Source organism: Leptinotarsa decemlineata, unplaced genomic scaffold, assembly GCF_025532065.1.
Source record: "Leptinotarsa decemlineata unplaced genomic scaffold, Ldec_3_MD MMD2_tig00026307_RagTag_RagTag, whole genome shotgun sequence".
Taxonomy (NCBI): domain Eukaryota; kingdom Metazoa; phylum Arthropoda; class Insecta; order Coleoptera; family Chrysomelidae; genus Leptinotarsa; species Leptinotarsa decemlineata.
In genome coordinates, this window is record NW_027412681.1 from 10,813,707 (window position 1) to 10,841,563 (window position 27,857).

Sequence of the window (27,857 nt, forward strand, 5' to 3'; positions counted from 1 at the left end):
TAAAATTTTTCAAAAATAACACCATAAAACTGATGTATTCAATCGTCACCATTTTCAATGAAATCTATTTGAAGCGTCTGTTTTTTAAGAATATATTTTAAAAATCTACCTTTTTTCATTATCGAATATTGTTATGGGGATATTTTTAAAATGAAGTTATTCATTATCGAGAATGAATGAATGATTTTCAATCCCTTTGTAAACCAAGGTTTCTTAGGGATCAATTTTATTTTTTGTCATTATGAAATGATGAGAATGGATCAGCTTCAGGCAAAGTACTCTGTCAATCGGTCACAAGACTGTATTTAGATTTCACTTGCTTTCCAGATAACTCTATGAATATGGAGCAAATTATAGCACCTTGGTCAGATAATGCAGATGATATAACTACATGAAACATTTTGTACGTCAAAATTTCTACAAATATAACTCGAGTTGAAGATTGATCAAGAAACGAATGATTGAATTCCTCAATTGAAAGGGTATATGTTTAGGAGAGATCAATTTTTGGCAAAGAAAGGTTTTGGCTTTCATGATAAAAAAAAAATGTAGGAATCTTCCAAAGAAAGGAAGAAAGCAATAAACTTCAATACAGCTATTTTCACTTACATGGAACATGGTCATCCTCACTGGTAGACAGTCAATGTTTTCCTCATTGCCTTTTCTGTTCTAAATACGGATAACATAAGAAAAACACTCAATTTGTTCATAAAATTAAGGCTTCTTATCACGGAATGTGTTGAATCCACCCATGTCATCGATGACAGTACAAATTGAGTTTGCACAGTATCTAAGTAGCAAAAAATTCGAGTTTCAAGCTGAAAAAACTACTCATAAAACTTTTTCATTCTTGTTCTAACTTAATGGCTTAAATCTACCAGGACGCGATTGAATGGTCAAAATAACTGATATCTAAGAGAGATTGAATACGGTGTGTCACAGGAATCCATAAATTATAAAAAGTAGTGGTTCGAGAACTAAACCTTGTAAACAATAGCGACTGCATATTATATTCAAAGATATCACCATAAGAAACTTGTTGGTAGCGCTGTTTCAGATAATAGTCAATTAGTGATATTCCAGTTTTTCTGAAGCCATATTAATATCTTTTCAAGAAGAATGTTGTTATACAATCATGGACCTTGCCATTTGGCGAAAGTTGTCAATATCAAAAAGATTTCCTTTTTTGTGTGTGGGTGCATTCAAACTATGGTTATTTTTCATAGATTTGACAGTATCAAGAACGTACACCTTGAGCTTAAAATGAAACAAGTATAATTTTCAATCTTAATTTATTATCCAATACTTACAAAAAGAATTACATAAAACTTGTTTCACAAGAACACCTACTCTACTTGGAACGTCTTAGTCATGGTCTTGGTGTTGAACAAGTCCATAGTGATGGCGCTGAGAAAAACCGGAATCGACTTTTGATGCCTGAGATGGAGATTGATCATGCTTTCCAAAGTGGCACTGAATTCGTTCTCTAATAAATTCAAATCGCCGTCCTTGTTGACCTGGAAGCACAATTGATCGTCCGGTTGTTCAGCGTACATGCTCCTCAGCTTGTACAGCGAGTTCTGAGTGCGGTCGATTTTATAACCGAGCAACATGTAAATGACGTTCCGAAACTCCTGCATTTGTGACTTGAAGTAATCTTTCAGCATCTGTGTCTGAGTTTCGTGGGTCTTTATTTCTTCTTTGAGTGTTTGGACTTCCTTGGCAGTAAGAGTAATGTCTCCAAGTTTGCTGCTCTCTATACCTTCTTCCATGTTTTTGATTTTTCGCTTGAGTCTCTCCACTTCTTGTTCTATCTTCTCGATATACTGCTCTCTTTGAGCCAGTGCTTGGGAAAGAGGGTTCTTATCTGCTAAATGTACGACGACGCCGCCTTGCATGGTATCTTCTCCCACTAGATAGGATTCCAGTTGGATTTCTAACCTATCATTCCTTTCACGTAGCTTGTCATTTTCATTCTTCAGACGCTGTATGTCATCTTGTAGCCTGGATATTTGCTCTGCCTTGATAGGAACCACGTCTGTAAAAAAATATAAATGAGGTATGTTAATAAAAAAAAAATTGAAAGAAAAATACAGGGTGTCAATTTGAAAACTTGCCACACTTAATATCTTCTTTCCAGTAAACAATATGAAGAAATGGAAAAAACAGGTCAATTTTATTGTCATGGGGGACACTTTCGAAGACTATTTGTAGCCCTCGTGGTTCAACCCCCTACGAGGGGTAGATGTTACCCTTAGAATGTTAAATGCGAAGGGGGGTCAAGTGGCACATCATTTTGATTGGCGTTCAATTCTTCTTCCTATGGTACCCTGACTTATTATTATTTCATGAGCATTTTCCGAAAAATAGCGTTCTAAACTAACAGACGTAATTATTAGAACACCTATACTGAGATGCATGGTTTGACCAGAGCTGGTAAGAATATTAGGTGGTACCATTCCAACCCTCTATTAGGGGTAACATTAGCCATTTTAACTCCAATTAATTTACATCAAAAAGTAGTCTAATAGTAAAACGTAGATGGTAGTAAAGTTGTGTTTAGTAAATATTGAAATTTTAATTCTCATCGCAGAAAGTGTACAGATAGCCGTCCTTCTTTGCTACTCCTCCTGTAAAAAGTTTCTGTTTTCAGTCAAAAAATTGGTTCGCAAATTAGAATGATATGGTAATATTGTGCATACACTTGTACCTGTTGGGCTGCTGTACCTTCAAGACAGATTCGAAATGATTGTAATTGGAGAAGTTGGAAAGTGCGCAGGAAGGGCGGCATGTCTCTTTAACGAAAAAAATTCAGATTGTAATGTAAGTCAGCGGTATGTGCTTGATTCAGTTTTATGAAACTGGTTCAACTCAAATTGAAGTTTTGGGAACATTTGCTGCAGAGCCCACGAGCTCCTTACGATCAGTATTAGAACAGATAGGAATGTCAACAAGCGACCTTCTATCGTATGTCACCCATATTTAGAATAACGCAATCGAGAAACATGGAGAATCAAGGGCTATTGCTCTAGATATTTCTAAGGCCTTTGACTGTGTATGGCATGAGGGTTTAATAGCCAAACTTCGAAGCTATGGCTTGTCAGATCATTTTTGGCATATGGCTCTTCAGCTTCCTGAAAGAATATTCCCTGCAAATGGCAGTCGACGAATATATCTCGAATACTTTCACTGTCAATGTCGATGTTCCCCAGGGATCTATATTGACTTCAACCCCCTTTCTATTATTTATCATCAACTTATTGAAAAAAAACAAGAATCCAAAATATTGCTTTGCTGACGATAGCACACTTGTTTTGTCATTCCATTTGTATTCCAGGACATTGGCGGGGGATGCACATCTTTACCGGCAGTAGGAGGTTGCACATCTTAATGAGGATCTAGAAGTAATTTCGAATTGGGGTGAAAGTAACTAGGTTCAATTCAATGCCACAAAAAACCCAGACATCGGTTTTCTCCAAAAAGATAAATGTCTCCGAACAGGAGACTAGGCATATTTGAACGTATATCAAGTTGACGAGGCACTTTTCGAAATTTGCAAAACGAATGATTTCATAATTTGCCGCTATTTATTCGCTAATTAGTTGCGGAAGAAAATATTTTTTCGCCCTTTTTAAAAAAAACACATATTGTCTCGCTAACGAGTTAGCGATACGACTTGTTTATTATTAAGTTTTCCAGAACTTTGACTAGACCATTGGTTTAGTAAATTTAATCGCTAATTAGTTGCGGAGAAAAATATTTTTTCGCCCCTTTTATTTAAAAAATACATGGGGTCAAGTTAGCGATACGAGTTTTTTATTATCAAGTTTTTCAAAACTTTGACTAGACCATTGGTTTAGTATATTTATTCGCTAATTAGTTGCGGAGAAAAATATTTTTTTCGTCCCTTTTATTTAAAAAATACATGGTGTCTCGCTAACTTGATATCAAGTTAGCGATGGCACTTCTTTATTATAATAAAGTTTTCCAGAACTTTGACTAGAACATTGGTTTGGTATATTTATTCGCTAATTAGTTGCGGGAGGAAATATTCGACTTACTCTATTTGAAAAACTACATGGTGTCTCGCTGACTTAACATCGATACGACTTTTTTTATTAATCAATGTGGAAACAGCCACGAATTCCACTCATGGATTTATCCGACGCGATGCGAGAGATCTCCCATGAATTAACTCAATTACCTAAAATTTACTCCGATGACATTGACATTTTTCGTCAGATGTCGGACTTTATGTCAGACCTTTTGTAGGGCAGGAAATCAACCTTCACCCATGTTTTTATTAATCCATTACTCTCTCAAAATATTCGTGGATGTAAATTGTTTCTCATCCACATATATTATATTACATATTATAAACAAGTTACACATGTCAAATTTATTTTGTCAGGCATTAAATCATCCCTGTTTTCATCCATTTTCAACAAATAGTTATTTATGTATCAAGGGAATTAGGAGGACCGTAATTACCGATGGCAAAGTTTGCGTCCCGAGGGCCTCTGGCCCGAGGGACAGCAATTGCCTGAGGTTATTAAGGCTCATTAATTCCCGTGGTACATAGATAATTTTATTTCTGACCGATTTCAATAAAATTTTGTTCATTTTTGAAACGGAAAAATGTACCAATTCATTACCTTTCCAGTATATTTGAATCAGGTACCGTTGATTATAGTAGAGTTTTCTTGTTGCTAGGTTGTTGCTATGTTACTTGTTTATAAACAGAACTTTGTTATCAAGCTGTGTTTGCGGTGAAAACGTGTTTTCTACCCCAAATATAATGGAGGATATTTTGAAAAAAAGCTGAACAAGCAAGAGAATCATTAATTCCATCGAAAAGTGAAGCCGTATACCAAAAAGAATACAAGATATATCTGGACTGGCTGACACGGAAAAATGTTATGCCAAAAGATGTCACTGAAACTGTATTTCTGGCATATTTTCAAGAACTGGTAAGGAATTTTCTGTTTTTCGGTAGATTTGGTAGTAATTGTGTTTATTCGTTTCAGTCAGAAACGTATAGTCCGAATTCTTTATGGACTAAATGGTCAATGCTAAAATCGATGGTGACTATACATGAGAAACGAGATATCACCAAGTTCAATGAACTACAGCCTTTTTTGAAACGGAAGAGTAAGAGTTATAAGCCGAAAAAGTCTGCTGTTTTATCTCCTAAAGATGTATCAGATTCCTAAAGGACGCTCCTAATGATATTCATTTATTGCATAAGGTAATTTTTTTCTTATTTTCCTTTTTGTGTGTATTTATTTCCTTTTTTTTGTTATAGGTTGTTTTGATTATGGGTTATTTTGGAGGATGCAGAAGTCAGGAACTTTTGAATATGAAGATATCGGATATAGAGGACCGGGATTCCGTTATGGTAGTGAACGTACCGGAAAGTAAAACTGGTGTATCGAAGAAATTTACAGTTGTGGATGAAAAAGAGTTCTCCGCTTTGCCTTTATTAAGACTTTATATGTCTTTGCGTCCTAAAGGTATTGAACGATTTTTTTTGAGCTTCCGACAAAATAAATGTACATCTCAGCCAGTTGGAAAAAACATGTTTGGGAAAATCCTCAGCAAAATCGCAATGTATTTAGGATTGCCAAACTCATCTTCCTATACGGGACATTGCCTTCGTCGCACTTCTGCTACTGCTCTAGCCAATGCAGGAGCAACTATGACTAACTTAAAAAGACACGGAGGTTGGAAAAGTTCCACGGTGGCGGAGGGGTATTTGGAGGATACCATCGAATTGAGAAATAAAACGGCGCGTATGTCTTCTACGTTGTCATCAGAAGAGGCAGGTACCTCGACTGTAGTGAACAGAAGCTCCAGCAATACAAAAGAAGAAATTGTTTCCAGTGACGGAAGTAATTTTCAGGGAACATTTCAAAATTGTACATTTATTATTTGTAATGACGTGAATAAATAAAATATGGTTCAGTTTTCATTTCTATTTATTTTTACTTGTGAAAGGTAGAGGGAATTATAAAATCTATAATGTCCCAAGGGAGTTATGACCCTCTTTATTGATAGCGTAACTATGACGATATAAGCTTATAATATCCCGGTCAGAAATGAAATTGATAACTCCTTCCAAACATTCGTGGATGGAATAAAAAAATAAATTCACAAATGTTTTTTGGAAATGAATGAAAACAGGGATGGAGGTTGATTTTTTGCCCGACAAAGTAATTTGACTTACGGAATTTGTTTAGTAAGTAATATATAATGAGAAAAAAGTTTTGAGAGAGTTACGAAATAATAAAAACAAGGTAGGTAGGTCAAAAGTGAGTGGGTCTATTCGACCCTTCACTGCAACCTACATGGGTTTATTGTGGCTCACACCTATTCACACTCGGCCAAATAAACCCAGCTTCTTAACGAAGCCGATTAGTTTATATGGTTAGTGGTCTTTCAGGTCAGATGGTGAAAGTACGGATCTGCCGAACTCAATAAAACAAGAGTGTGGGTTCATTTTCTGCCCTACAAGAAGTCTGACATATGACCTTTAATCAACTACATAGTTTACATAGAATTCTCCAGATAAAGTTTTCATCCACGAAAATTTTATTGAAATTGAATCGTAGCCGTTTTCCCACTGATTTTTTATTATTGAGTTTTCCAGATCTTTGACTACACCATTAGCATGTTCTAGTTATTAGCGAATTACTTGCGAAGGAAAATATTATAATTTCCCGTCGTTTAAACAAATACATGGTGTCTTGCTAATTTGTCACCCCTGTTAAGCTAACAGAACCACTTTGGAATTTTACATTTATTTTCAGGCCATAATTTAAGGCTGATTTTGTATTCTATTGCCGAATTTTTTGCTCTTCGTTTAACACAGATATCATGGGTCCTGCTAGCTTAACGTTAAGCTAGCAAAAACCACCCTTATAAAAAAACATTTGGCAAATCGGATTCCATCATAATATCAGGCTCATTTTAGGCACATCTATTCCCTTATCGCCGATTATTCAGGTGTTCTATTTTTTGAAAAAATGTTGGGTTCTGCTGGCTTAACCGCGCTAGCAGAACCAAATCTAAATCCTTCACTTTTTAGAAATTTTGAATATGCAATTATTTTAGGCTCATTTAAGGCTCCTTCATTAACACATTGAAACATTGTTGAAAATCTGAAAATGAAATGTTCATCCAGAAATACTAAGACTTGAATTCGGCTTTAAATTGATTCATTAAGTAATTGATTTGTTTTTCGAAGGTTCCGCTACGAAATATTAAATCAGCCTGATTTAACATACACAAAAATCAATTATTTTTCTACCATGATCCTAAACATTAACCGATCAGTTTTAATAGATCAAGCAATATATTAGAGAGCTGCTTTGGCACTTCGGGGTCGTCATTAATCAAGTGATATTTTTAGTAACTTCAAGCATCACCCCTCTGGTGATGCTTGGTGATGTTGTGAACTACCCTCCCTCTAGTCAAAATCACATGTATTTTTTTGATAAAAATATTCAAAATATCTTCAAGTGCATAAAACAAAGAATATATTCAATATTGTAGAATAGAGTATGGTATTTTATTTGACCATTTTACATACAATAGTACATTTATGGCAAGTGACAAGTACATTGTCCTCAGGCCACGAAATATCGAGCCTTTCTTCAAAACTAATAAGTGGCTAAGGCAGTATAGGGTATAGGTCATAAGGCAATTTGTCAACAACTTTTTTTTGTAAATACACGTGATTATCTCGCTACATCCCCCCTCACTCATGGTGATATTTCGAGTTTATTCGATTTCGTGTCCTGCCTCAAGGTAGATTCTCTGTATAGAGCCGAGGTTGTTGGTTTGTTCCGGAATGAGAGTTTGTGGTATCCTAATCTGACCGACAATTAGACTAATATCAAAATTGCAGAAAACTCAAATGTGTGTTCAAAATAAGAAAAAGGAAATATTTTGGTTGAAGTTCTCAAAAATTCAATTATAAAAAGTTGATGTCAAGTTAGCGAGACTATGAATGTTTCTAAAACAAAATATAAATCAAATATTTTCCTCCGCAACTAATTATCGAATAAATATATCACACAACTGTTATAGTCAAAGTTATGGAATACTTAATAATAAAAAAGTCGTATCGCCTACTTGACGTCAAGTTAGCGAGATACCATGTTTTCGAAAAAAATATTTTTCTTCGCAACTAATTAGCGACTAAATATAACAAGCCAATGGTCTGGTCAAAGTTCTGGAAAACTTTATAATAAAAAAGTGGAATCGTTAACATGATATCAAGTTAGCGAGACAACATGTATTTTTTAAAAAAAGGGGCGAAAAATATTTTTCTCCGCAACTAATTAGCGAATAAATATACTAAACCAATGGTCTAGTCAAAGTTCTGGAGAACTTTATAATAAAAAAGTGGTATCGCTAACTTGATATCAAAAGGGGTGAACAAATATTTTCTTCCGCAACACTTTAGCGAATAAATAGCGGCAAATTGTGAAATCATTCGTTTTGCAAATTTCGAAAAGTGTCTCCTCAATTTGATATACATCATATTTGATTCCATCAAAAGCGGTAAATATCAGTAATACGCGACGGACTGTGGCTGCTCATCGTTTTGAGGTTCAACTCAGTACACCTCGAATTTCACTGTTCAAAAACTCTTTAATTTGAAGAAGTGCGTTTATGTGGAATAAACTTTCTGAGAACGTTTTTCTGAATGGATTTACCCCAGCGATTCAAATCCAATGTGAATCGCTACTTTCGCACGGGCACCGCTCTTGGAGCGCCTTGGGGATTTTCCTGTAGTATTTGTCATTTGTCCTTGAAAAAAAATGTCACGTGAGACTGTAAGAAAAGCATTGAAAATGCATACATTTTATCCTCATACAATGCAGATTCTTCAAAAGCTCCCTCCACGAGAATGATTATAATAGAAGAATGGAGTTTTGTGAAATCATCTCTCATCGAGCTAATACCATTCCTAATTATCTGTTAAACATCTGTTTCAGCGATGAGTCAGTCTTCTTTTTTTCTGAATGGCAAGTTTAATGGACAAAATTGTCGCTATTGGAGTGACGAAAACCCACATATTTTTCGGGAAGGGCATACACAACACCCATAAAAAGTTAATGTATTCTTGGAAATGCCATTATTGGTCCATTATTTCTGTAAGAAAACTTGACTGGCAATCTGTACCTTCCAGCAGGACGGTGCTTAACCTCATTATTTTATTTCTGTCCGACAATGGTTTAACGAGATATTTCCGTTGTTTATAAAACACAACCTTCTGATACTGAAGAACTTGAAAGGCGAATTGCAGCAGCATGCCAGAAAATTCCTAGTGAAGTTTTCCTTAATGTCAGAGGGGAATTCGAAAACAGAATTTATTACTGTTTAGAGCAAAATGGACGATATTTAGAACAGTTTATAAGATAAACGTAGGTAGATTTTGTTTGAAATGTTTTTCTCACAAATTAAATTTTATTTTGTAAAAAGACAATAACCAACACGTGTAATACATTTATTCCTATCATTCGAGGGTTGCAACGGTGCCACCCACTCTTCTAACCATTTTTACTAAAATCAATACAATAATGCATCTCAGAACAGGCAAATTCTAATTACATGTGTAAGTTGCATATGTCAAAATCAAAATATACTATGTTTCAATATTTGCATCTTATTAACAAATTCGAAAATAACATAAATGTAGGGATAAAATTTTGGATGTTTGTTAGTTGGTTGGTAAGTGATAAACTTCTACATCGCTCAACATGAAACTTGACATGTATAAGTAATTTTTCATAGAGAAGGTTTTTAGACTATCAATTTTTCTGTAACTCGCCGCTAGATGTCGCTGTAGAACAATTTTTTGAAAGCACTGTTCTATAACGCTGCGCACGCCTAAGTTCGTTGATTCTGATTCTGTCAAAACATTGGAACAGCAGCGATACAGCAACATAGTACTCATAGTACTCTCAACTTTTTTTTTATTGAAATATTAAGCATGAAAAACTGTATCTTGACACTAACTTTCACAATTTTAGTTTCATTTCCAAGGCACTCTATGTTTTTTTTTGTTTGTCAAAAACGGCAAAAGTTTATTAGGCAATTTTTGTTTTCAAATTTGACTACACCACTGGATTCGTAGTCGTTATAAATCAAAACTGTCAAATTTTCATTAAAAAATATTTGTTAACAACGAAGTTACAACAACTTCAATTTTGGAAACAAAGTATTTGTTTGTAATTTTTATTCAGATTATAGACATATTTGAGATCTGACAACACTGTCATCACCAAGTAGAACACCAGTGAATTTGTACAGTGAAAATCCGAAGTCAACAGCTCAATGCGTTCTACAGTTATAACTCCTGAAAATATGGTAATGTGAGAGATTTGTGGTGCAAGCGTTTTGTAATAAAAATCTGACTACGCCACTGGATTTGTGGATAATATAAACTTCTACATCGCTCAACTGATCGTGATGAAACTTGACATGTATAAGTAATTTTTCATAGAGAAGGTCTTTAGGCTATCACTTTTTCTGTAACTCGCCACTAGATGGCGCTGTAGAACAATTTTTTGAAAGCACTGTTCTATAACGCTGCACACGCCTAAGTTCGTTGATTCTGATTCTGTCAAAACATTGGAACAGCAGCGATACAGCAACATATTACTAGTATTATATAAAGTGGAAAAAACTTTCATTTATGCTTGTATACAGACAACGATGCAGTCTGTTAGAATTTTATTGGCAGTAAAAATATTCTCCAGGACTTCACACAAAAATCTCTCAGCCCTTCTATGCAATATAAATACAGAAGAGAGAACGATTGGATAACATTGGATAACTATAGCTGAGATTCATGTAGGATGTGGTGAACCTTTTTCACAATATGGAAAAAATACTTACTCTTAAGTTGTCTAGCAAGTTTATCAAATTTCAGCCTATCGTCACCAAGAAATTTTATATGTATTTTGTAATATATCATAGAGTATTGAAAGGTCATCGAGCAAACATTTGAACAATACTATATATAATACTATATATGATACTATAATTGTTTCCCAAACATTTAATGACAGTAGATTAGCATTACACCTTACATCAACTTTTTATCTTTTTTAAAAGCGACTTAAAGATTTCATGTAACTTGGCTGAGCTTTTTTCCTTCCACATTATTACTGTATCATCTGTGAAGAGTGAAACTACCCTATTTATCAATCACACTGATGTCCAAATTGAAAATGAACTATTTGTAGGAAAGATGAGTTTTTCTGTAAAAGCTTTTTGGCATTCTGTTTCATCAATAAACAAAATTTTAGGAAACTTTCAAATAAAAGAAGAAGGAAATTGATTACAATAAAAACTCTTTATAATGTTACGAAAGAAACGAGCGTTTCGTCTTGTAATATTATCCAAACGATGCTGATGAGGTGATTAGACAAGTGTCTCATCCTGAAACTTCAAAATACAACATCGAGGATGATACCGTTCCATGTAAATGATATTTTATATCAAGACCTTCTCATATTGTGTAGCGTTCCAATGAATGACATCTGTTTCAATTCTATTACCCATGTCTGTAGTACAAACTGAATTGCAAAAAAGTTATTTCCCTGTAATTCAATGTTCATATTTAAATAATTGTTTCAGTAGGTCTTTTTCCTTTCGTGTTATCCAATTTTCATGTGAAAGTAACACCTTTAAAAAAATTTATTGTGGTTACTTCCTTTCTTTATAAATTTTCCACATTTTGTTCAATGATAACAGAATAGGATCTAACATAGAACCCTGTGGCACATCAGATTCCATGCTCATCAATTGCCATGCTCTTTGGGGTTTGAGTATCCTCATTATTTGATTTTGTCCTGGATGTTACTTTTTTGCATGATCTACACATCTCCGTATAGAGTTTTTTTAATTGATTGCTTTCTTTCTTTCTATGGAAGATTCCAACATTTTTCTTGTATAAAGATGGAGAAGTAGAAGGGCAAAAACCTTTCTTTCCGAGATATTTCATTTTTGAGAGAATTCAATTGAATGGAATATTATTGAGGCATTTGTTGACTCACCTGTGTGTGCATTTGGATGAGCATTTTGAAGATCTGTCTCCAATTTACTAATCAAGTCTCTGTAACCTTCAACAATCTTTTCCAAATTTTCAATTCGTTCTTTTTGAGACTGTATCTGACTTGCCCCGCTACCACCCATGGTGGTGGTATTAGCATACATGGTGAGATCTCTCTCGTAAGAGTCCAATTGTAGTCGATAACTGTCTCTTTCCCGGCTCACCAGCATGAGTTTTTTCTGCATGCGATGTATAAGGCTCTGTTTCTGTTCGCCGGTGGATTTCAGCTCTGCTATCAGCTTTTGACTCTTCTCCAATTCTGACTTTGCCACTTTGGCTTCCTAAGGAGGTAAACAAGACAATAAATGATAAATTATCACAAAAAACCATTAAGACAGATATACAAAACTGAAGATTTGAATAATGGAGAGCGTAAATTACTAGTTTGCTAACGTAAATGATTTTGTATGTTATAATTACTGTACTATCCTGTATAGAGTTCTGAGGATAATGTAACAGGATAGGAAATGTATAATCCAAATCAAAACCACTTACATGCATGAATGATTTCAATTGAGACTCCAGTTCCACCTTTTCTGAGGTCAGAGAAAGTTCTTGTTGCTGAAGTCTTTCCACTGCTGACCTCAGCTTATGTTGCAAAACATTATCAGACTCTGTAGATTCGCATATACCTCTTGCAACAGCGCGCCATTCGCTCAAACACATGGCATTTTGAGTTTCTTGGATCTGAAGTAAAAAAAATATTTGCTTACTCACTGGTTAAAAATACATAAACAATAAAGAAAATATTATAAATTCACCTGCAGTTCATTCACTTTTTTCTCATATTCCTTAAATTTAACGAGTCTATTCTTCAAATCGAAAACTTCTTCCTCGAGCAGCAACTTATTTCCAATTTCCTCTTTCAGCCTCAAATTATCTTCTTTGAACCGTTCGTTTTCTTTTTGTAGCTCCACATAATTGGCTAATTTGTAAGCCTGAGTCTATACAAAACATATATTTTTGGTATTAATAAATTTAAACTGGAAATAATTTTTTTAAAAGTCCTGAACTAATATATGCTAATATGCTAAATAGTAACTATTTTTTCCTATGACTAAATATAGAAATTGAGTTCACTTCTCACATATGAGTAAGACTACATTTTTAAAACATTATTATTATTATTTTCCGTGTTAGGAATCACACGTTAAAAGGTAAGACCTCGTTAGTCCTTAGCTCGCACAAGTTTGTCAACTTCTGAGAGTTGTCGTTCGTATGGGGGCGCTGATTAACGGAAAAACAGATTTAAACAGATATACTGTTTAGTTAGATCATTAGCACTTCTCTGATTTACCACGTAACACATAATTTCTTTCAAGGGTTTGACATCAATTGAGTTGACCTCATCGCATCACTCACAATGGAGTATTTTGATCTATGATCAAAGTTATTTGATCCAAACTATCGCCATAAAATTTATTGAGTTTCAACCATTTCATAAATGCCTTTCATGACGAAATATTGAATTATGTTTTCCAAACAAAGGACAGACTTTTTTAAAACTTTATTTTACAATTATTCAGTGAACCTTAGAGCGGAGCCTTTGGCTGCACAGTAAATGGGGACAACTTACTGTCTAATCTTAAAATATCGGGGTTTATATATTATAAGGGGAAGTGCATTAAATAGTTATCTTAAAAATAAATATAAAATAGTCATGAGTATGATACAAGAAATAAATTAACATATTCTTTAAAAAAATGAGTGAAGAAAACGATGTCTCAAAAAATTCGTGTATATAATTCCTTATATATTTGATAAGGTGCCTCATTGTATAAAAAATTACAAATCTTTTTCTTTTTCATATATGGATAATAGGGACTTCACGAATTTTTTCCCATGATAAAATGAATTTCAATAAATAATGATATACATTTCATCAACTACTTTTCTGAATAATTTTATTTAATTCATATATTGTTATTAAGCACATATTTCAAGTTTATATATTCATTTGTTATTTTCTTTTTGTCACATATGTTCATATAATTTGTATATGAATATGTGAGATTGTATATGAATATGTGAGATTGTATTTATAAAGATGTATCTTTTTTTATGACTTACCTTGGCACAAGTTTCACTTCTCAAGGTTATTATTAGTTTATTTAGAAATTTGTTTATTATTTACGATGTATATATTATAAAATGTCATGAATAAACTTATATTATTATTATTATTAGATCGTTTCATACACTTATCTAAGTAACCTATGACATATTTATGTATCAAAGGTAACTATCTACTGATATGAACCCCTAGAAATGTTTATTACCTGGGTAATAACAAATGGAATTGTTTCGGGAATTTCAAGATACCATTATTTTGGCTTTCCACTATTCATATTTTTACAAAAAAATGTGGGATATATAAAGAGGGAGAAGTAGAAAACCAAAACCTTTCTTTTACAAAAATTATTCTCTCCTAAAAATATCCCACTTTCAATTTAATCAGTTATTTTGTACTGAATGAAATGTTTAGTTGAGATGAATAGCTCATTTGCATTTACCACCAAACCTGGAAAATTCTTTTTACCGGCTAAGAGATTTTTTATCACCAACAAAAATGAAACTTTTGGTATTATTTAGTTAGTAATGTCCTCTGTAATCTTTGGTGTGAATGCTCTGGTTACTTCATAGTCCATAAAATTACTATTACTAATTATACTGTTCATATATGATATGAACAGTAAGGATATAGTCTTTTCTTGTAGTGATTCTGCTTTTTACAAAAAAAACAAACCTTTGCTTGTTCCTGGAATTCCATAAAGTTTTCTTTTGCATACTCTAAGTCTTTAATATGTAACTTGGCCTTCCGAAGTTCCTGATCTTTGATCTCATACTCTTTTTGAAAATAGGTATTTTCGTCCAACCTTTTTGCTGAAATATATTGACTGTATATATATGTATTATTAGATTAAGAAAATAAGTACCTAATTCTTCCGCTAATTTCTTTTGTGCCTCAGCATCTTCTTCGGCAGCTTCTAGCATGTTTTCTAGTTCTGCAATTCTTCTTTCCAAGCCCGGTATTATTCCGTTCTCATCAGATTCTGCTATTCTGCTCTCTTCCTTCATTTCTTCCATACTCTTCTCAAGATCCTCTATTTTTTCACTGGTCTTCAGTTTCATAAGTTCATATTTATTGTTTGCCTGAATATAGTTAATTTTATAAAAAATGTTTTGGAAATCCAAGAAATTATGCACTTACTTATACATATAAACAAATAAATTGATGGATGTAGCCGTTACTACGTGGTAGGAGATAATAATGAAAAGAGAAATGAAAATTTCTGTTTGTTACCACTTTTATTTGTAACTAACGTTACTGCAGTTTCGTCCTATATGGACATTCTCAAATTTATACAATAAACTAACAATGATTCATTACATTCGCCAATATCTACCATTCCTGCCAATTTAAAAACCAGAGAGAAATGATCAAATCGATTTAATTTACTCTCCGGTTTTTAAATTGGCACATCCGCATTGTGAACTGTAAATTCAGGTACTCAATGTAGTACTCTACATCTATTTCTATTAGTACCTATAGGGATGGTATATATTGGCGAATGTAATGAATCATTGTTAGTTCATAAGTTTGAGAATGTCCATATAAGACGAAACTGCAGTAATGTTAGTTACAAATAAAAGTGATAAAAAACATAGAAATTTTCATTTCTCTTTTCAATATAAACAAATATGTATAACACATATCAAACACGTACACATATGTAGGTTTAAGAACACGCAGATAAATATAAAGGTAGAAAATTATAACATAGTATTCTGAGACTCTAGTGGTAATATCTGAATATAAATAATTTACCTCAAAACAAACAGACAGTTAAATATTTTCTAAAACAGTTTTGAATTTGTAGAATGCCTCCTCTACTAGAAATATTTCAATAGTTTTTCTGAAGATTTCAACTGATCTAATGTAATGTAATCAACAGCAAGACGGTTATACATTTTAACTGGATTGTAAATACAGTTGAAATATTTTTTATTTAAGTACGATACAACCCAATATACAATGCTTCAATTTGAAAATATATCACGCTCTATATGTTCGATCCTTTAATGCAATACCTCACATTAAATGTCGATCCAATATCTTCTCAAAAACAATACATACTTGAACTTATTTATTGGCAGTTCGCAAGGAATCTGGTGGAAACTATAAAAAAGTTTAGGTATCAAAAACACTTTGCGATATTATTTTATTGAATTGAAAGAAACCATTACCCAACAAAACAATAAATACACATTATCAATACCTAATTTATGCAATAATTTCGCAAAACAAACTTTGAATTCCAAAAACAAGCCAAATTCAAACAATCATCTCTCAGGCCCTCAAAAAACTGTTTGAATGTCAAATGATGGCCTCGCCAATTGTGGCCCCCATTGTTTAAGGCAATAAAGAAAGTGGCATACCAAATCTTTTCGATAGCCGTATGAATTTGATATCTCATTAATTAAAGGTATTGTATAGAAACAATGTAAGTAGCAAGTGAATAACGGTCCACAGTCATGCAATTGTGAAAACAAGCAAGTTTCCAAAACACTTGATTTTTTATTTTTGAGTAGACACATTTCTGAAAGTAGACCTTTCCAAATTTGGACTTCAGATTCGTGATAACAGAATAAAAACACATATCTCTAAATAATTTTTTTCAAAATCTAGTTAAAATGAATATTAACCAACCTCAGCTAATTGTTTTTTTGTTTCAATCTCTCTTTTCCTAATTACTTGTAAGCGTTCCTCTAAATCTTCTATGGATTTTTTGTCGTATTCATTTTGACGCTTCAGAGCCTGATTTTCCTCATCAAACAACAATTGCATCTGTTTCCGCACCCCATGCATATGACTTATCCTGCTTTCTAAGCCCAGTATTGTGTTTCTCGCTTCTACCAAATCTGCTCTCAACCTTCTCACCTCCATGGGAGAACCGACGTACGAAATGTCGAGTTTTGATTCACATTTCCTTTTTTTTAAAGGAGTTGTTTCATCAAAGCTGCTTTCATTTGAGTTTGAACTACGAGAACGTTTCACTGGGGTAAACTCATATTTGATTTTTTTCGACTTTACGACGTTCGGTTTCAGGTTTTTCACCATATTCAAAATAGTATCGTCTACGTTCTCAGTCATGTTAACAGGGAGTCTTCAAATTAAAACATAACCTTAAAAATTGCTCTAGTGGTTATGAATTGAATACATCCTGGTGATAACTGAAATTCTTACCGTGAATCCACTTCAATATATGATATTATTTAATGTATTCTAAATTTGTTTAAATTCCAACCAATTTTTAGTGATCATAACAATAACCGTTGTCTTGAAGTTTCACTCGAACTATTTTGCCCCCACCCATATTCCTTGTCATTCAAGACACGGTTGCCAATGTTTAAATTTGTAAACGAAACTCATCTTTTATTATTAAATCAAAATTAAAGTTATGCCCTCATTCATCACACGCATTTGGCGACACATGTTTCACTTCTTATCATCAATTTATATGTTTTATTCATTGTTTTATACTCATTTTTACTGCCCTGAAGAAGCTTCCCATTGGAAGCGAAGCCTGGCAAAGTTATAAGGCAGAATGCCTTACATTAGAAGCGAAGCCTGGCTGGCAAAGTAAGGCATTCTGCCTTACTTTGCCAGCCAAAGAATGCCTTACTTTACCAAGCTTTCGCTTCTAATAGGAAGCTTCTTCAGGGCCTATAATTTATTAAGTTATGGATTTTTTCTTGAACAACATTACAAAATTATACTTACATTAAAAATGAGGATAAAACAATAAATTAAACATATAAATTAATACAAAGAAGTGAAATATGTGTAGGATTTTTTTGACATGAAATTCACATTTAATTTCACATGAATGCAATTTTTCAATCAAGTAATTTTTCACTTGTGAGCGTTCCTTTAAATCTTGGGCAGGATGATAATGAGACTTATCATTGATGTAGCAGTTGGTTTTCGGTAAACAGTGTGTGAGAATTATTCATTGGATTTTGTGATGAAAATGTCTAGGAATGGAATATATGAAAACACCTTCCCCTTTGCCTCTCCTGTGGACCTACGATTTTGTAGGTACGTGTGGCATATACCCGATGGGAAGACAACAACTAACCTAGCTAAAGACGCCCAGAAAGCTCAAGGGTCTTTTAGCTTTCTACTGTGATTGAAGTAAAACCATCAGGCACCTGTGCAACGTCCTCCATTTGGAAGATTCGTCGCAAGTTACTTCCTGCATATGAAAAGCAGAAATTAATTTCATTTGGTCATCGGAACGACCGACTGACAGACAGGTTTCCCCTTGCCTCTCATGTGGACCAACGTTTTGTAGTTACGTGTGGCAGATACCTGACGAAAAGACACAACTAACCCAGCTGATGCCACGCAGAAAGCGTTTCATCAAGTGATATTGTTGGGTCTTCATATTTTGTCTTCGATCGTCTCAGATGGCATTAGGGTGTCTTCAAATTTTCTTGTATATTTTATACTTCTAAAATTCTACGCTACAGATTGAAATGAAATTTCTACATTTTTATAATGAAATCAAATTATATCACTTTTCTATATTCACTTCATAATTTCATCACATATTGAAGATTTTATTGCATACTGGCAACATTGCAACACTTCTTTTTTGTTTTTATCAGTAATACCAATAACCTGAGAACAAAAATAAAATTTACTACATTGAATGTTGCCATTTTCTTGTATGGAAAAATTTGTTTGTACAAATTCCTCAATCTCTCACTACTGAGATACTTTTTTTGATCTAGATTGTAATGAAGGAATGTACGATTTTAGTCATTTGAAATTTGCTGTAAAAACGTTGGTTTTTCTTTTGTAAATGACCAACCAGTAGTATCAAATTTATAACTGGCAACGTTGTAACTACTACTCGTCCGACAATGAAATTTCCCTCTTCTGCAAAACCAGTTCAAATTCTAAAAAATCAATAGTTATTTAATATGATTTCTATTGACAGTATCGTTATCGAAACTATTGCACAGAGTCTTTGGGTTGTATTAGTTCCTGAATGAATTCAAAACAAAACCTTTGTCGAGGTATATTACCTAATAAATTTGATTTTCTTCGCCTTGCTCCAAAAATTTTGACAACCTCCTGCATAATTTCAGCGAAATTTCCAACCAATCACAATATACCCAATGTTCCGTCATGCGCAGTAGTTTTAGTACTGTGGCTCGGCCAGGCGCCATTTTGCAAGCGTCTTGCGATTGTTTGAGAAACGCTCTTGAAAAGTCAGTGTTTTTAACACGCTAGTACTGGTGAATTTCACAAGTTTAAAACCGAAAAGCCGGTATGGGTGACTATCAAGTGGCAGCAGTTCAACAAGAAGCTCTCGGTGCTGTTCAATTGGAACTCGGAGGAAATCCCAATGCCCTCGCATTACGCCGGCCTTTCGATCCACTTGCCCACGATCTGGAAGCAAGCTTCAGGTTAACGCGTTTTGCGGATCTGAAAGGCCGCGGATGCAAAGTACCCCAAGAAGTCCTCAACAAACTCGTAGAAGGGCTCCAGCAGGATTACAACTCCGCAGAACATGAACATGCTCACTTCATGCATATGGCAATTCCTAGGATCGGAATCGGCCTTGATTGTTCGGTAAGAAATCTGTTGGTATGAAAATCGAAATTGTTCGAACTTGTAAGAGTTTTCAAGTTTGAAAGTAGTAATAGGGGAAGTAATTTAGGGTTATTACTTTTTCTGTGTTTGCCAAAAAATGGCAACTTGTCTTTGTTATAGATAGGAATAAAGGATTTATTTTCATTTTTTCAAACTTCTAATTTTGCACTTGAAATATTCAGGTCTTTTGAGATTGTATCGTTGCTAAGATATGTTTTGTTTTCTCTATCAAAGAACGTTTGTTTTGATAATGGGGAGAAGTTGGAATTTTTCAGATCAGATCTCTATGATGTCGAAGGGACATGGACCTCTTATGCTAGAATCATTTCATTTTTTTCTCTATCTTATAATGTTGTATCCAAATCTCGAATCTTCTGCATTTCCTGTATTAAAGGTATCATGGATTGAGCCAACAAAACTTATTGCTTTATAAAAATCGGTAGACTCTGCTAATTTTTTATTATTTTAATTGTGCTATTAAACATTCTCATTTATATTATAGGTTCATTAACTGAAATGTACTGGGATCTCAACTAGGCAATCCTTTTCTTTTGAACATTTCAATAATCAGTTAGCAAAGAACAAGCAGCAAAAATGGTGACATATTTGCATTCCCAATTAAAAAGTCACAATAAACTAGTAGACAAGTGCTTAAGCTTTCTTTTTTTCGGAAAAGGAAATTCTGTAATATCCACTACTGTATATTTATGTGAAGTTAGCCAAACAAATTTGTTTTCTGTAATGGTGACGAAGGGGCAAAATGAGTAGGTATTTTCACTCAACCAGTAATCCTATATTCAAATTAATTTTTTCATTGCAGCACGCGTTCCCCTTTCCCAGTTTACTGATGAGCCATATACATTTATTTTTTTGTCACAGTTAAGCAAAATTAATTTAGTGTGCGTCTCATCTTAGCTGCCAATACCATATCAAGCAGGTTTTTCTAACCACCTTTCTATTCATAAGTTGAATCAGTATTTTCTTTTTTGGTAATCGCAAAATATGATTGATAAACAATTATATTACATGAATACGAAGTGTAATCGTTACCAGAACGATTGAGAAATTTGGAAACAATGCATGCTAATTCTGCTGTATCCTAAATCCGACAGTCTCTACGTCAAAAGTGTGGCTAAATTCACATGTGTATTTTTTTAGTCACCACTCAAAAGGATTCTAGATTCTGATAACCAAAAAGGAGAATAACCCGGAAATCAATGAAATGTTTTACACACAATCGACAAGTTTTGAAATGAAAATCATTAGGATAAGTCTTGAGCCTGTGTTCTTAAATGAGTCACTAGCAAGAAAATTGGTACATATGAAGTAAAAAAGTTGAAGTTTGTCACCTTTCACTTATTGCAAAATTGTGTAAATCACAAAATTCTGCTCCAAAAGCTGCACATGTTTGGTGTTGAAATTTCTTGTTATTCAGGTAATAAAATTGATTTGAGAATTAATATTTTGGTCTTATATGAATGCATTCAGCTGAGAATATTTCAGGAAATGATCTTTGCAAATACCTTTCGACCTAAATATTTTTTCAGATAAATGTCCATTTTTTTCAAACTCGACCAGCAATATAGTATTGTTGTATAATAACATTTTAATTGAAAAATATAAATTTTACGATAGAAATTTTGAGGTTTTGTGATCGCAATGTTTTCAGCTATAATATCCCAAGAACATTGATAACTAACGAAATAATTTTATCACAGTTTTCGAAAGCACGTTATTTGGTAACATCCCGACGCCGAAGGCGGAGGGATGTTACCTAAAATAACGTGCTTGAGGAAGTTGTGATAAAATTATGAATTATTTATCAATGTTCGAGGGATATTCGGTGAGAAAATTTTTTGCAATTCGAACAAAATTATTTATTGAACACACAGTTACTATTGACAGTATTTTTTGGTGTATTTTCTTCAATGATTTTGTCAATTGCCGCATCATTTTGAACACCAAAGCGAGGAAGTGACATTTTTGAAATAAATTGAATTACTGAAATGTCAAACAACTTTATTGTGTTGGTTGCTTAGCAATGTCATGACATAAGTGATAACTACCCGTGAAAACTATCCATGGGTAGTTATCAGTGTAATGATGGTTTCATTGGTTATTTCGACACACATGACTATGTGTGTGTGTGTGTATGGGAGAATTGGCATTGGAATTATCCTTTTGCCACAGAGTGTTGGATATATGTAGTCAGTCATATAATTATTTTACTTTTTACCACAAACCTAATCAATGCATCACAGATCAACTTGTTTTCCCTTGCTAGAAGGCTTGTAATGTTTACCGGGAGTTGGATATTGAGGGATGTAAGTGTGGACAGTAGGTTTTGTGTTTCTTGAACATGGTTTTTACATGCAAAAAATAAATGGTTCAAATCCGCTACAGAGTTATCATCACATGTACATAACCTAGTGTTGTGTGCGCCTATTCTAAATAAATGTGCTGGAAAACTTCCGTGATTGAGTTTGAGCCGTGTTATTGTGACGGCATAAAACCTTGGTACTGTATATAATTCAATATGTGGAATTGACATGGGAAGAATGGGATGAATCAGAGTATAAGGATTATTAGATTTGATAGTATAGTTATGCCAATTATCTCGCCATTTGTCCTTATGAATTTTTTTTAACTTAGCTATTAACACACATGACTAGAAATAGACAAATTTGATAGGATAATTTTTTTGGCAAAAAATTTTCAATAAAATATGATTGACTTTTAGAGAAAAACGCATATTTTCATTGATCATAGGTTAGTGAATAGTCTCATGATAGTGTAAATGCTGTTGGACTAATCATATTATGGTATGCAATGGTCACATATATAAACAAACTTTATTCCAGGTTACTCCTCTACGTCATGGAGGTTTGTGCCTCGTCCAAACCACAGATTTCTTCTACCCCTTGGTTGATGATCCGTATATGATGGGCAAAATAGCTTGTGCCAATGTCTTGAGTGACTTATATGCCATGGGAGTGACGGAATGTGACAACATGCTCATGTTACTAGGTGTCAGCACCAAAATGACTGAGAAAGAAAGAGATGTTGTCATTCCTCTCATTATGCGTGGATTCAAGGATTCTGCTCTGGAGGCAGGTACCACTGTTACCGGGGGTCAAACAGTGGTCAATCCCTGGTGTACGATTGGTGGAGTTGCTACCACTGTTTGTCAACCCAATGAATATATTGTTCCTGATAACGCCGTTGTTGGAGATGTGCTAGTTCTCACTAAACCCCTGGGCACGCAGGTGAGTGACTCATCATATTGTTTTAGAAAAATCCTTTTTATCACAGAAAAAAAATTGAAATATTATGTTACGTATCATCAAAAAATATTTCAAATTATTGATAATCTAATTTTGAAGATCGTCTGGTTCACAGAAATTTGATGATTCTTTCATATTATTATCAAATTTGATCTTATTGAGTAGGGGTCATTAGGTTCAACAAATTAATTGATAAACTCTGTTAAATGTTGGATGACTATTCCACAGAGTATTTAATCTTATTTTCATTAACTGAAAGATGTTGGTGATCAATATTCATAATAAATTTTGTAAATTTTTGTAAATGTGATATTTTGACTGTTAGTATATTATCAATATGATTTGAAGAGTTATTGTATAACATCAGAATGTTTTTCAGTTCAGTAATTTTTCAGTTAAGCTATGTTCAGTTGACTTTGCACTAATGTTTAATATGTTTGTTTAAAATCTCTTTGAAAATAATTCATTGATATGTTTTACCTTTCCCCTGATTTCAACACAAATAATGTGTTGAAATAACTTAAATTTGCGATTTTGAATATGAATCCGACAGAAACTTGACCGGATATCAGTAATTGAAAACTCAAACTGGCAGAAATCTCAAATATTTTTCATTTCACAAAATTCCACCTAAACAGCTGAAATTTGTCGTCAATAATATGTATTTTGAAGCCTTTCACTAATAAAAAATTTTCTTACTCTGATTTTTCATGTGGTTGAAAAAGTGTGTTCCAAATCACGGCGCCCGGAACAAAATCCTGTATCTTCCTCAATTCTGAACTGGTTTCAATGATTCCTTATTTTATCTAGAATAGCTGTACAGTTTCACTTGCAGTATTGAAAATTCATTGGTAATTGTGTTATTATTATCTTAAAAAAAAAAAGAATCATTAGTCGATTGAGAAAAACAGGAAGTTTTGAATTATGTTCATTAGTGATGGGGCAGTGAATTAAAAAAAATATCCTGGCTCCTGATTCAGGGCATTCTTTTTTTAATGTGTTTTTTACCAGCCATTTGAAAATTCACAAGTTAATAGTACAAAACACTCTGAAAATAAAATACTTTTGGGGTGACTTATTGGGAAAGAAAAAAAATTGAAAATTCAATTTACCTTTTACAGGTCGTGAACCTTCTTGAGATATTTCTAGGATGTCAGTTTTACCAACACTTCATTTGCGAACATTAATGTCTGAATAGCTTGCTTCAAAATCTTTCATAATTATTTTTCTTATTTTTTTTAGTCAATTTATTAATATATTTTCATTTCAGGTTACAATAATATTTTGTTTTCTTTACAAATTAACATTTTGATATTTTTTCATTTTGGACCCATAGTTCATTCATTCTTATTTCTTCAATATTACTTTGGTCCTAGCATTTTCAATGTTCAATTCAGATTTTTCTTTAAGATTTCGAATCTATTAACACTTTTTCAGACAACATAAGTTCAAACTTTCTAACATCCATCATATTTTATTCTCTACATCTCTTTTTACAGACTACTACTTAATGTCAGTATGACAAGTGAGACATGAAACACCATTAACTTATCAATACCTCAGGTTACTTTTGAATTATTTACATATTGACATAATTTAGTTTGGAAATGTTGAATTTGACCTAGAAATTTTTACATTAACTATAATGAATATTTGGTCACTATTGCTTGTGATTCAACCATTGTATCTGCTGCAGGTAGCCGTCAACGCCCATCAATGGTTGGACCAACCGGAACGTTGGAACAGAATCAAATTGGTCGTTAGTGAAGAAGATGTCCGGAAAGCGTATCACCGTGCCATGGACTCGATGGCCCGTCTCAACCGTATTGCCAGCAGACTTATGCACAAATATAACTCACATGGCGCAACAGACATCACTGGTTTCGGTCTGCTAGGCCATGCCCAAACCCTGGCTTCGCACCAGAAGAACGAAGTCTCCTTTGTTATCCACAACTTGCCCGTAATTGCCAAGATGGCAGCAGTAGCGAAAGCTTGCGGAAACATGTTCCAACTTCTCCAGGGACACTCTGCAGAAACTTCTGGAGGGTTGTTGATCTGCTTACCCCGTGAACAAGCCGCGGCTTACTGCAAGGATATAGAGAAGCAGGAGGGATACCAGGCGTGGATCATCGGTATTGTAGAAAAAGGTAACAGGACGGCCCGCATTATTGACAAACCACGAGTGATCGAGGTTCCCGCCAAGGAATAAGACATTTATCAGATATATAGATATATATCCAATACATTTCACGTAAGTTTTGACTGTACACCTGGGTCGGAAGTATGATCCACGACAGCTTGAGAATTTAATTTGTCATTTTAGTTTTGAGCCTCTTGAATCGTTTCCAGATTCAATATTTTTATTTGGTCTTCAGACTTTGAACTCGATAGTTATTATCTATGTTAAGGTATTTTAAAGTTTGTTTATGCGGTTTCAACAAGTTCAACAACAATTTATGATTTTACATGTAGAAAGATGTTTGATGGTATTTTGTATAATAATTTTCCAATATAAGTAAATATCCAAATTAGAGGTTTGTTTTATTTTATAAGTTTTTGTGGTATGTGCATATATGGTGAGACTGAACAGAAATTGTTATCAAATTTGAAACTCGAATAATATAAGAATGACTAGAGGTAATTGTTGTTTTATTTCCTTTTCACTAATTTCAATGGTTCATTAGTTGAGAATTACTAATTTGAAGTGGTTTCAAAAAATATGTGACCTGCTACCCGGCTTTGCATGGGTAACAAAATGTATAAGCCCACTTTCTTTTTCTGTGATAGTATTACATTACTCTATGAAATTCTTTGAAGTAACGCTCGATACACAGGGCTGGTTTTTTCGGGCATGTTTAACATGAGTATTTCATTTCATTGCGAACTTTATTTTCCGTGCATTGCCTACATGTCATGTGGTGGCTCTTGCTGACATCTTTTTGATTAGGAATTTCATTTGGAAAATGCATGAGTTTGTAGTCCTCCGCCTTAATCAAATTGTAACTGGGGTTACCATCTTGATGGTTCGCCGATGAACCATGAAGATGAATGAACCACTCGTGTTAGCGAAACGTTAGGATATAGTTCCAAATCACGTCGGCTTTCAAACCCGAATGAAGATCGTATCAACGAGCAAGGTTTGTTTGGAATTTAATTTTTTATGGATATAAAAAGAATTCCACTTTAAGAGGTGAAACACGACCTTCCTATACCAGCATATACTTTTGCGAGGACATTTTATCATTGCAGTGCGACACCTTTGGTTCTATTTTTCCTATCCAAAAGAGTTTTTGACAGGAATAAGAACAGGATGATATTTAGTTGTCAAGAATAAAACTTCCCGACGATCTCTTGTCTCCACTTGGATACATACGCTTTTCCACACCTTTTCAGCTTCAATTTTATTAATTCTTTTGGATTAATTTTTCTATTTGCGTTCCAATCGCAGAACTTATGTCAAGATAGTTAAATGTTGTGGTAGCCCTAGTTGCTGAAGAAAAATATTTATTTCATTTTTGTGTTTATTGATTTAATTTAATTTCTCTATATGTAAGCAAGTTGATTGTCAAATAAAAAACTATAACTCGAGTAGTTGTCAGTCACCTATTTATGATATGAGTGTTAAAAGTAAGGTTTTATTTTGTGAGTGAAAAAGTTTGCGAAATGAGCTTAACGAGTTGAGCAATTTCACGAATATGGAGCCTGTCGGCGTGAAGAGCTGTGCAATTTATTAATAGAAGACATTAAATTAATGGATAAATCATTGATTGTTCAAATTCCAAATACAAAAACGAAAATAAGTCTAAATACGTTGCACTACGCCCTTCTCTTAGCAATCATCAACGTTTTTTCTGAAATTCTCAAATTATAAATACAGTGCCAACCCAGTTGGTATAAACACGTTTGGAAGTTTTTGAATCTCCCAGAACATTAGTGTTGAAAATACTTTTAACACTAGTGTTAAAATATTTTCAACACGCTACTTTGCAAACATCATCTTTTAATACTCTTGACAACTATTAGAAATGTCACTTTTAATGACAATTATACAAAAGTATAATTTTATATAACATTTTTGTTCTATATAATAAAAATATAACTTCTGTGGGTACTTGGACTCGCAATACAACGTCTGTAAACATTTGGATTTACGGCCCTATATCCCTCATTTATGAAAAAAATTCCCGTTTTCATCTGAAAGACGTGGCCAGAATATTAGTGGGTATTCCACAAAATTCCGAAATGTTCGGATCTTCAATTTTGGGAACAGGAGAAAGTCGCAGGGGGCCAAATCTGGTGAATTCGGTGGCTGAGTCATGATTATGGTGTTGTTTTGGCCACAAAATTACGAAGAAGCAATGACGAGTGAGTAGGTGCATTATCGTGATGCAAAAGCCATGAATTGTTTCTCCACAATGCCGGACGTTTTCTTCGTATACAATACTTCTTATTGACCGTACGACCATGTGGCAAGAACTCCTGATACACTACGCCATTGATATCTAAGAAAACAGTAAGCAAAACCTTGACATTTTATAGAACTTTGCGTGCTTTTTTTTATCTAGGCTCTTCCATTGGGAAGATGGGATGTTGGTTTATTCCTCTCAACAACAAACTTAACAGCTGAAACAGTGAACATATGTCCGAGACGAGTCTATTAACATAAAAAAATCTTTAATCGAATGTACGTAGCCCGCGAAATATGAATATTCACCCAATTTTTTTAACAGACCTCGTATCTAATTACGCAATTTTATATAAACTCCGACAGTTT

At 33.7% G+C, this 27,857-nt stretch overlaps 2 protein-coding genes across 3 annotated transcripts; one reads left to right on the forward strand and one right to left on the reverse strand.

The window, feature by feature from the left end:
* Nucleotides 1-1,275: 1,275 nt before the first annotated feature.
* Nucleotides 1,276-17,534, reverse strand: Mad1 (Mitotic arrest-deficient 1). 2 transcript variants are annotated; one of them, XM_023161123.2, is made up of 8 exons: nucleotides 17,379-17,534; nucleotides 16,842-17,317; nucleotides 15,067-15,283; nucleotides 14,877-15,013; nucleotides 12,892-13,074; nucleotides 12,626-12,817; nucleotides 12,075-12,411; nucleotides 1,276-2,038 (listed from the first exon to the last, which is right to left on the reverse strand). In XM_023161123.2, exons 2-8 carry the CDS (start codon nucleotides 17,283-17,285, stop codon nucleotides 1,347-1,349), a joined length of 2,202 nt encoding a protein of 733 aa, XP_023016891.2. In that variant the 5' UTR covers nucleotides 17,286-17,317; nucleotides 17,379-17,534; the 3' UTR covers nucleotides 1,276-1,346. The 2 variants fall into 2 exon arrangements, with proteins under 2 accessions (XP_023016891.2, XP_023016893.2); XM_023161125.2 differs by having other exon boundaries at nucleotides 16,842-17,298; nucleotides 17,379-17,522.
* Nucleotides 17,535-19,344: 1,810 nt separating this feature from the next.
* Nucleotides 19,345-25,724, forward strand: Sps1 (inactive selenide, water dikinase). Its single transcript, XM_023161126.2, has 3 exons — nucleotides 19,345-19,778; nucleotides 22,661-23,065; nucleotides 24,780-25,724. The coding sequence occupies exons 1-3, from the start codon at nucleotides 19,476-19,478 to the stop codon at nucleotides 25,290-25,292; spliced, it is 1,221 nt and encodes a 406-aa protein (XP_023016894.1). The 5' UTR covers nucleotides 19,345-19,475; the 3' UTR covers nucleotides 25,293-25,724.
* Nucleotides 25,725-27,857: the final 2,133 nt, after the last annotated feature.

Excerpts from the sequence above, each read along its gene's own strand:
- Sps1 (XM_023161126.2), top strand. The coding sequence starts at position 19,476 with ATGGGTGACTATCAAGTGGCAGCAGTTCAACAAGAAGCTCTCGGTGCT. Across the intron at positions 19,779-22,660 it reads GAATCGGCCTTGATTGTTCG|GTTACTCCTCTACGTCATGG; the intron begins GTAAGAAATCTG and ends ACTTTATTCCAG. Across the intron at positions 23,066-24,779 it reads CTAAACCCCTGGGCACGCAG|GTAGCCGTCAACGCCCATCA; the intron begins GTGAGTGACTCA and ends TATCTGCTGCAG.
- Mad1 (XM_023161123.2), bottom strand. The coding sequence starts at position 17,285 with ATGACTGAGAACGTAGACGATACTATTTTGAATATGGTGAAAAACCTG. Across the intron at positions 12,412-12,625 it reads AATTGAAATCATTCATGCAT|GAAGCCAAAGTGGCAAAGTC; the intron begins GTAAGTGGTTTT and ends TTACCTCCTTAG. Across the intron at positions 2,039-12,074 it reads TCATCCAAATGCACACACAG|ACGTGGTTCCTATCAAGGCA; the intron begins GTGAGTCAACAA and ends ATTTTTTTACAG.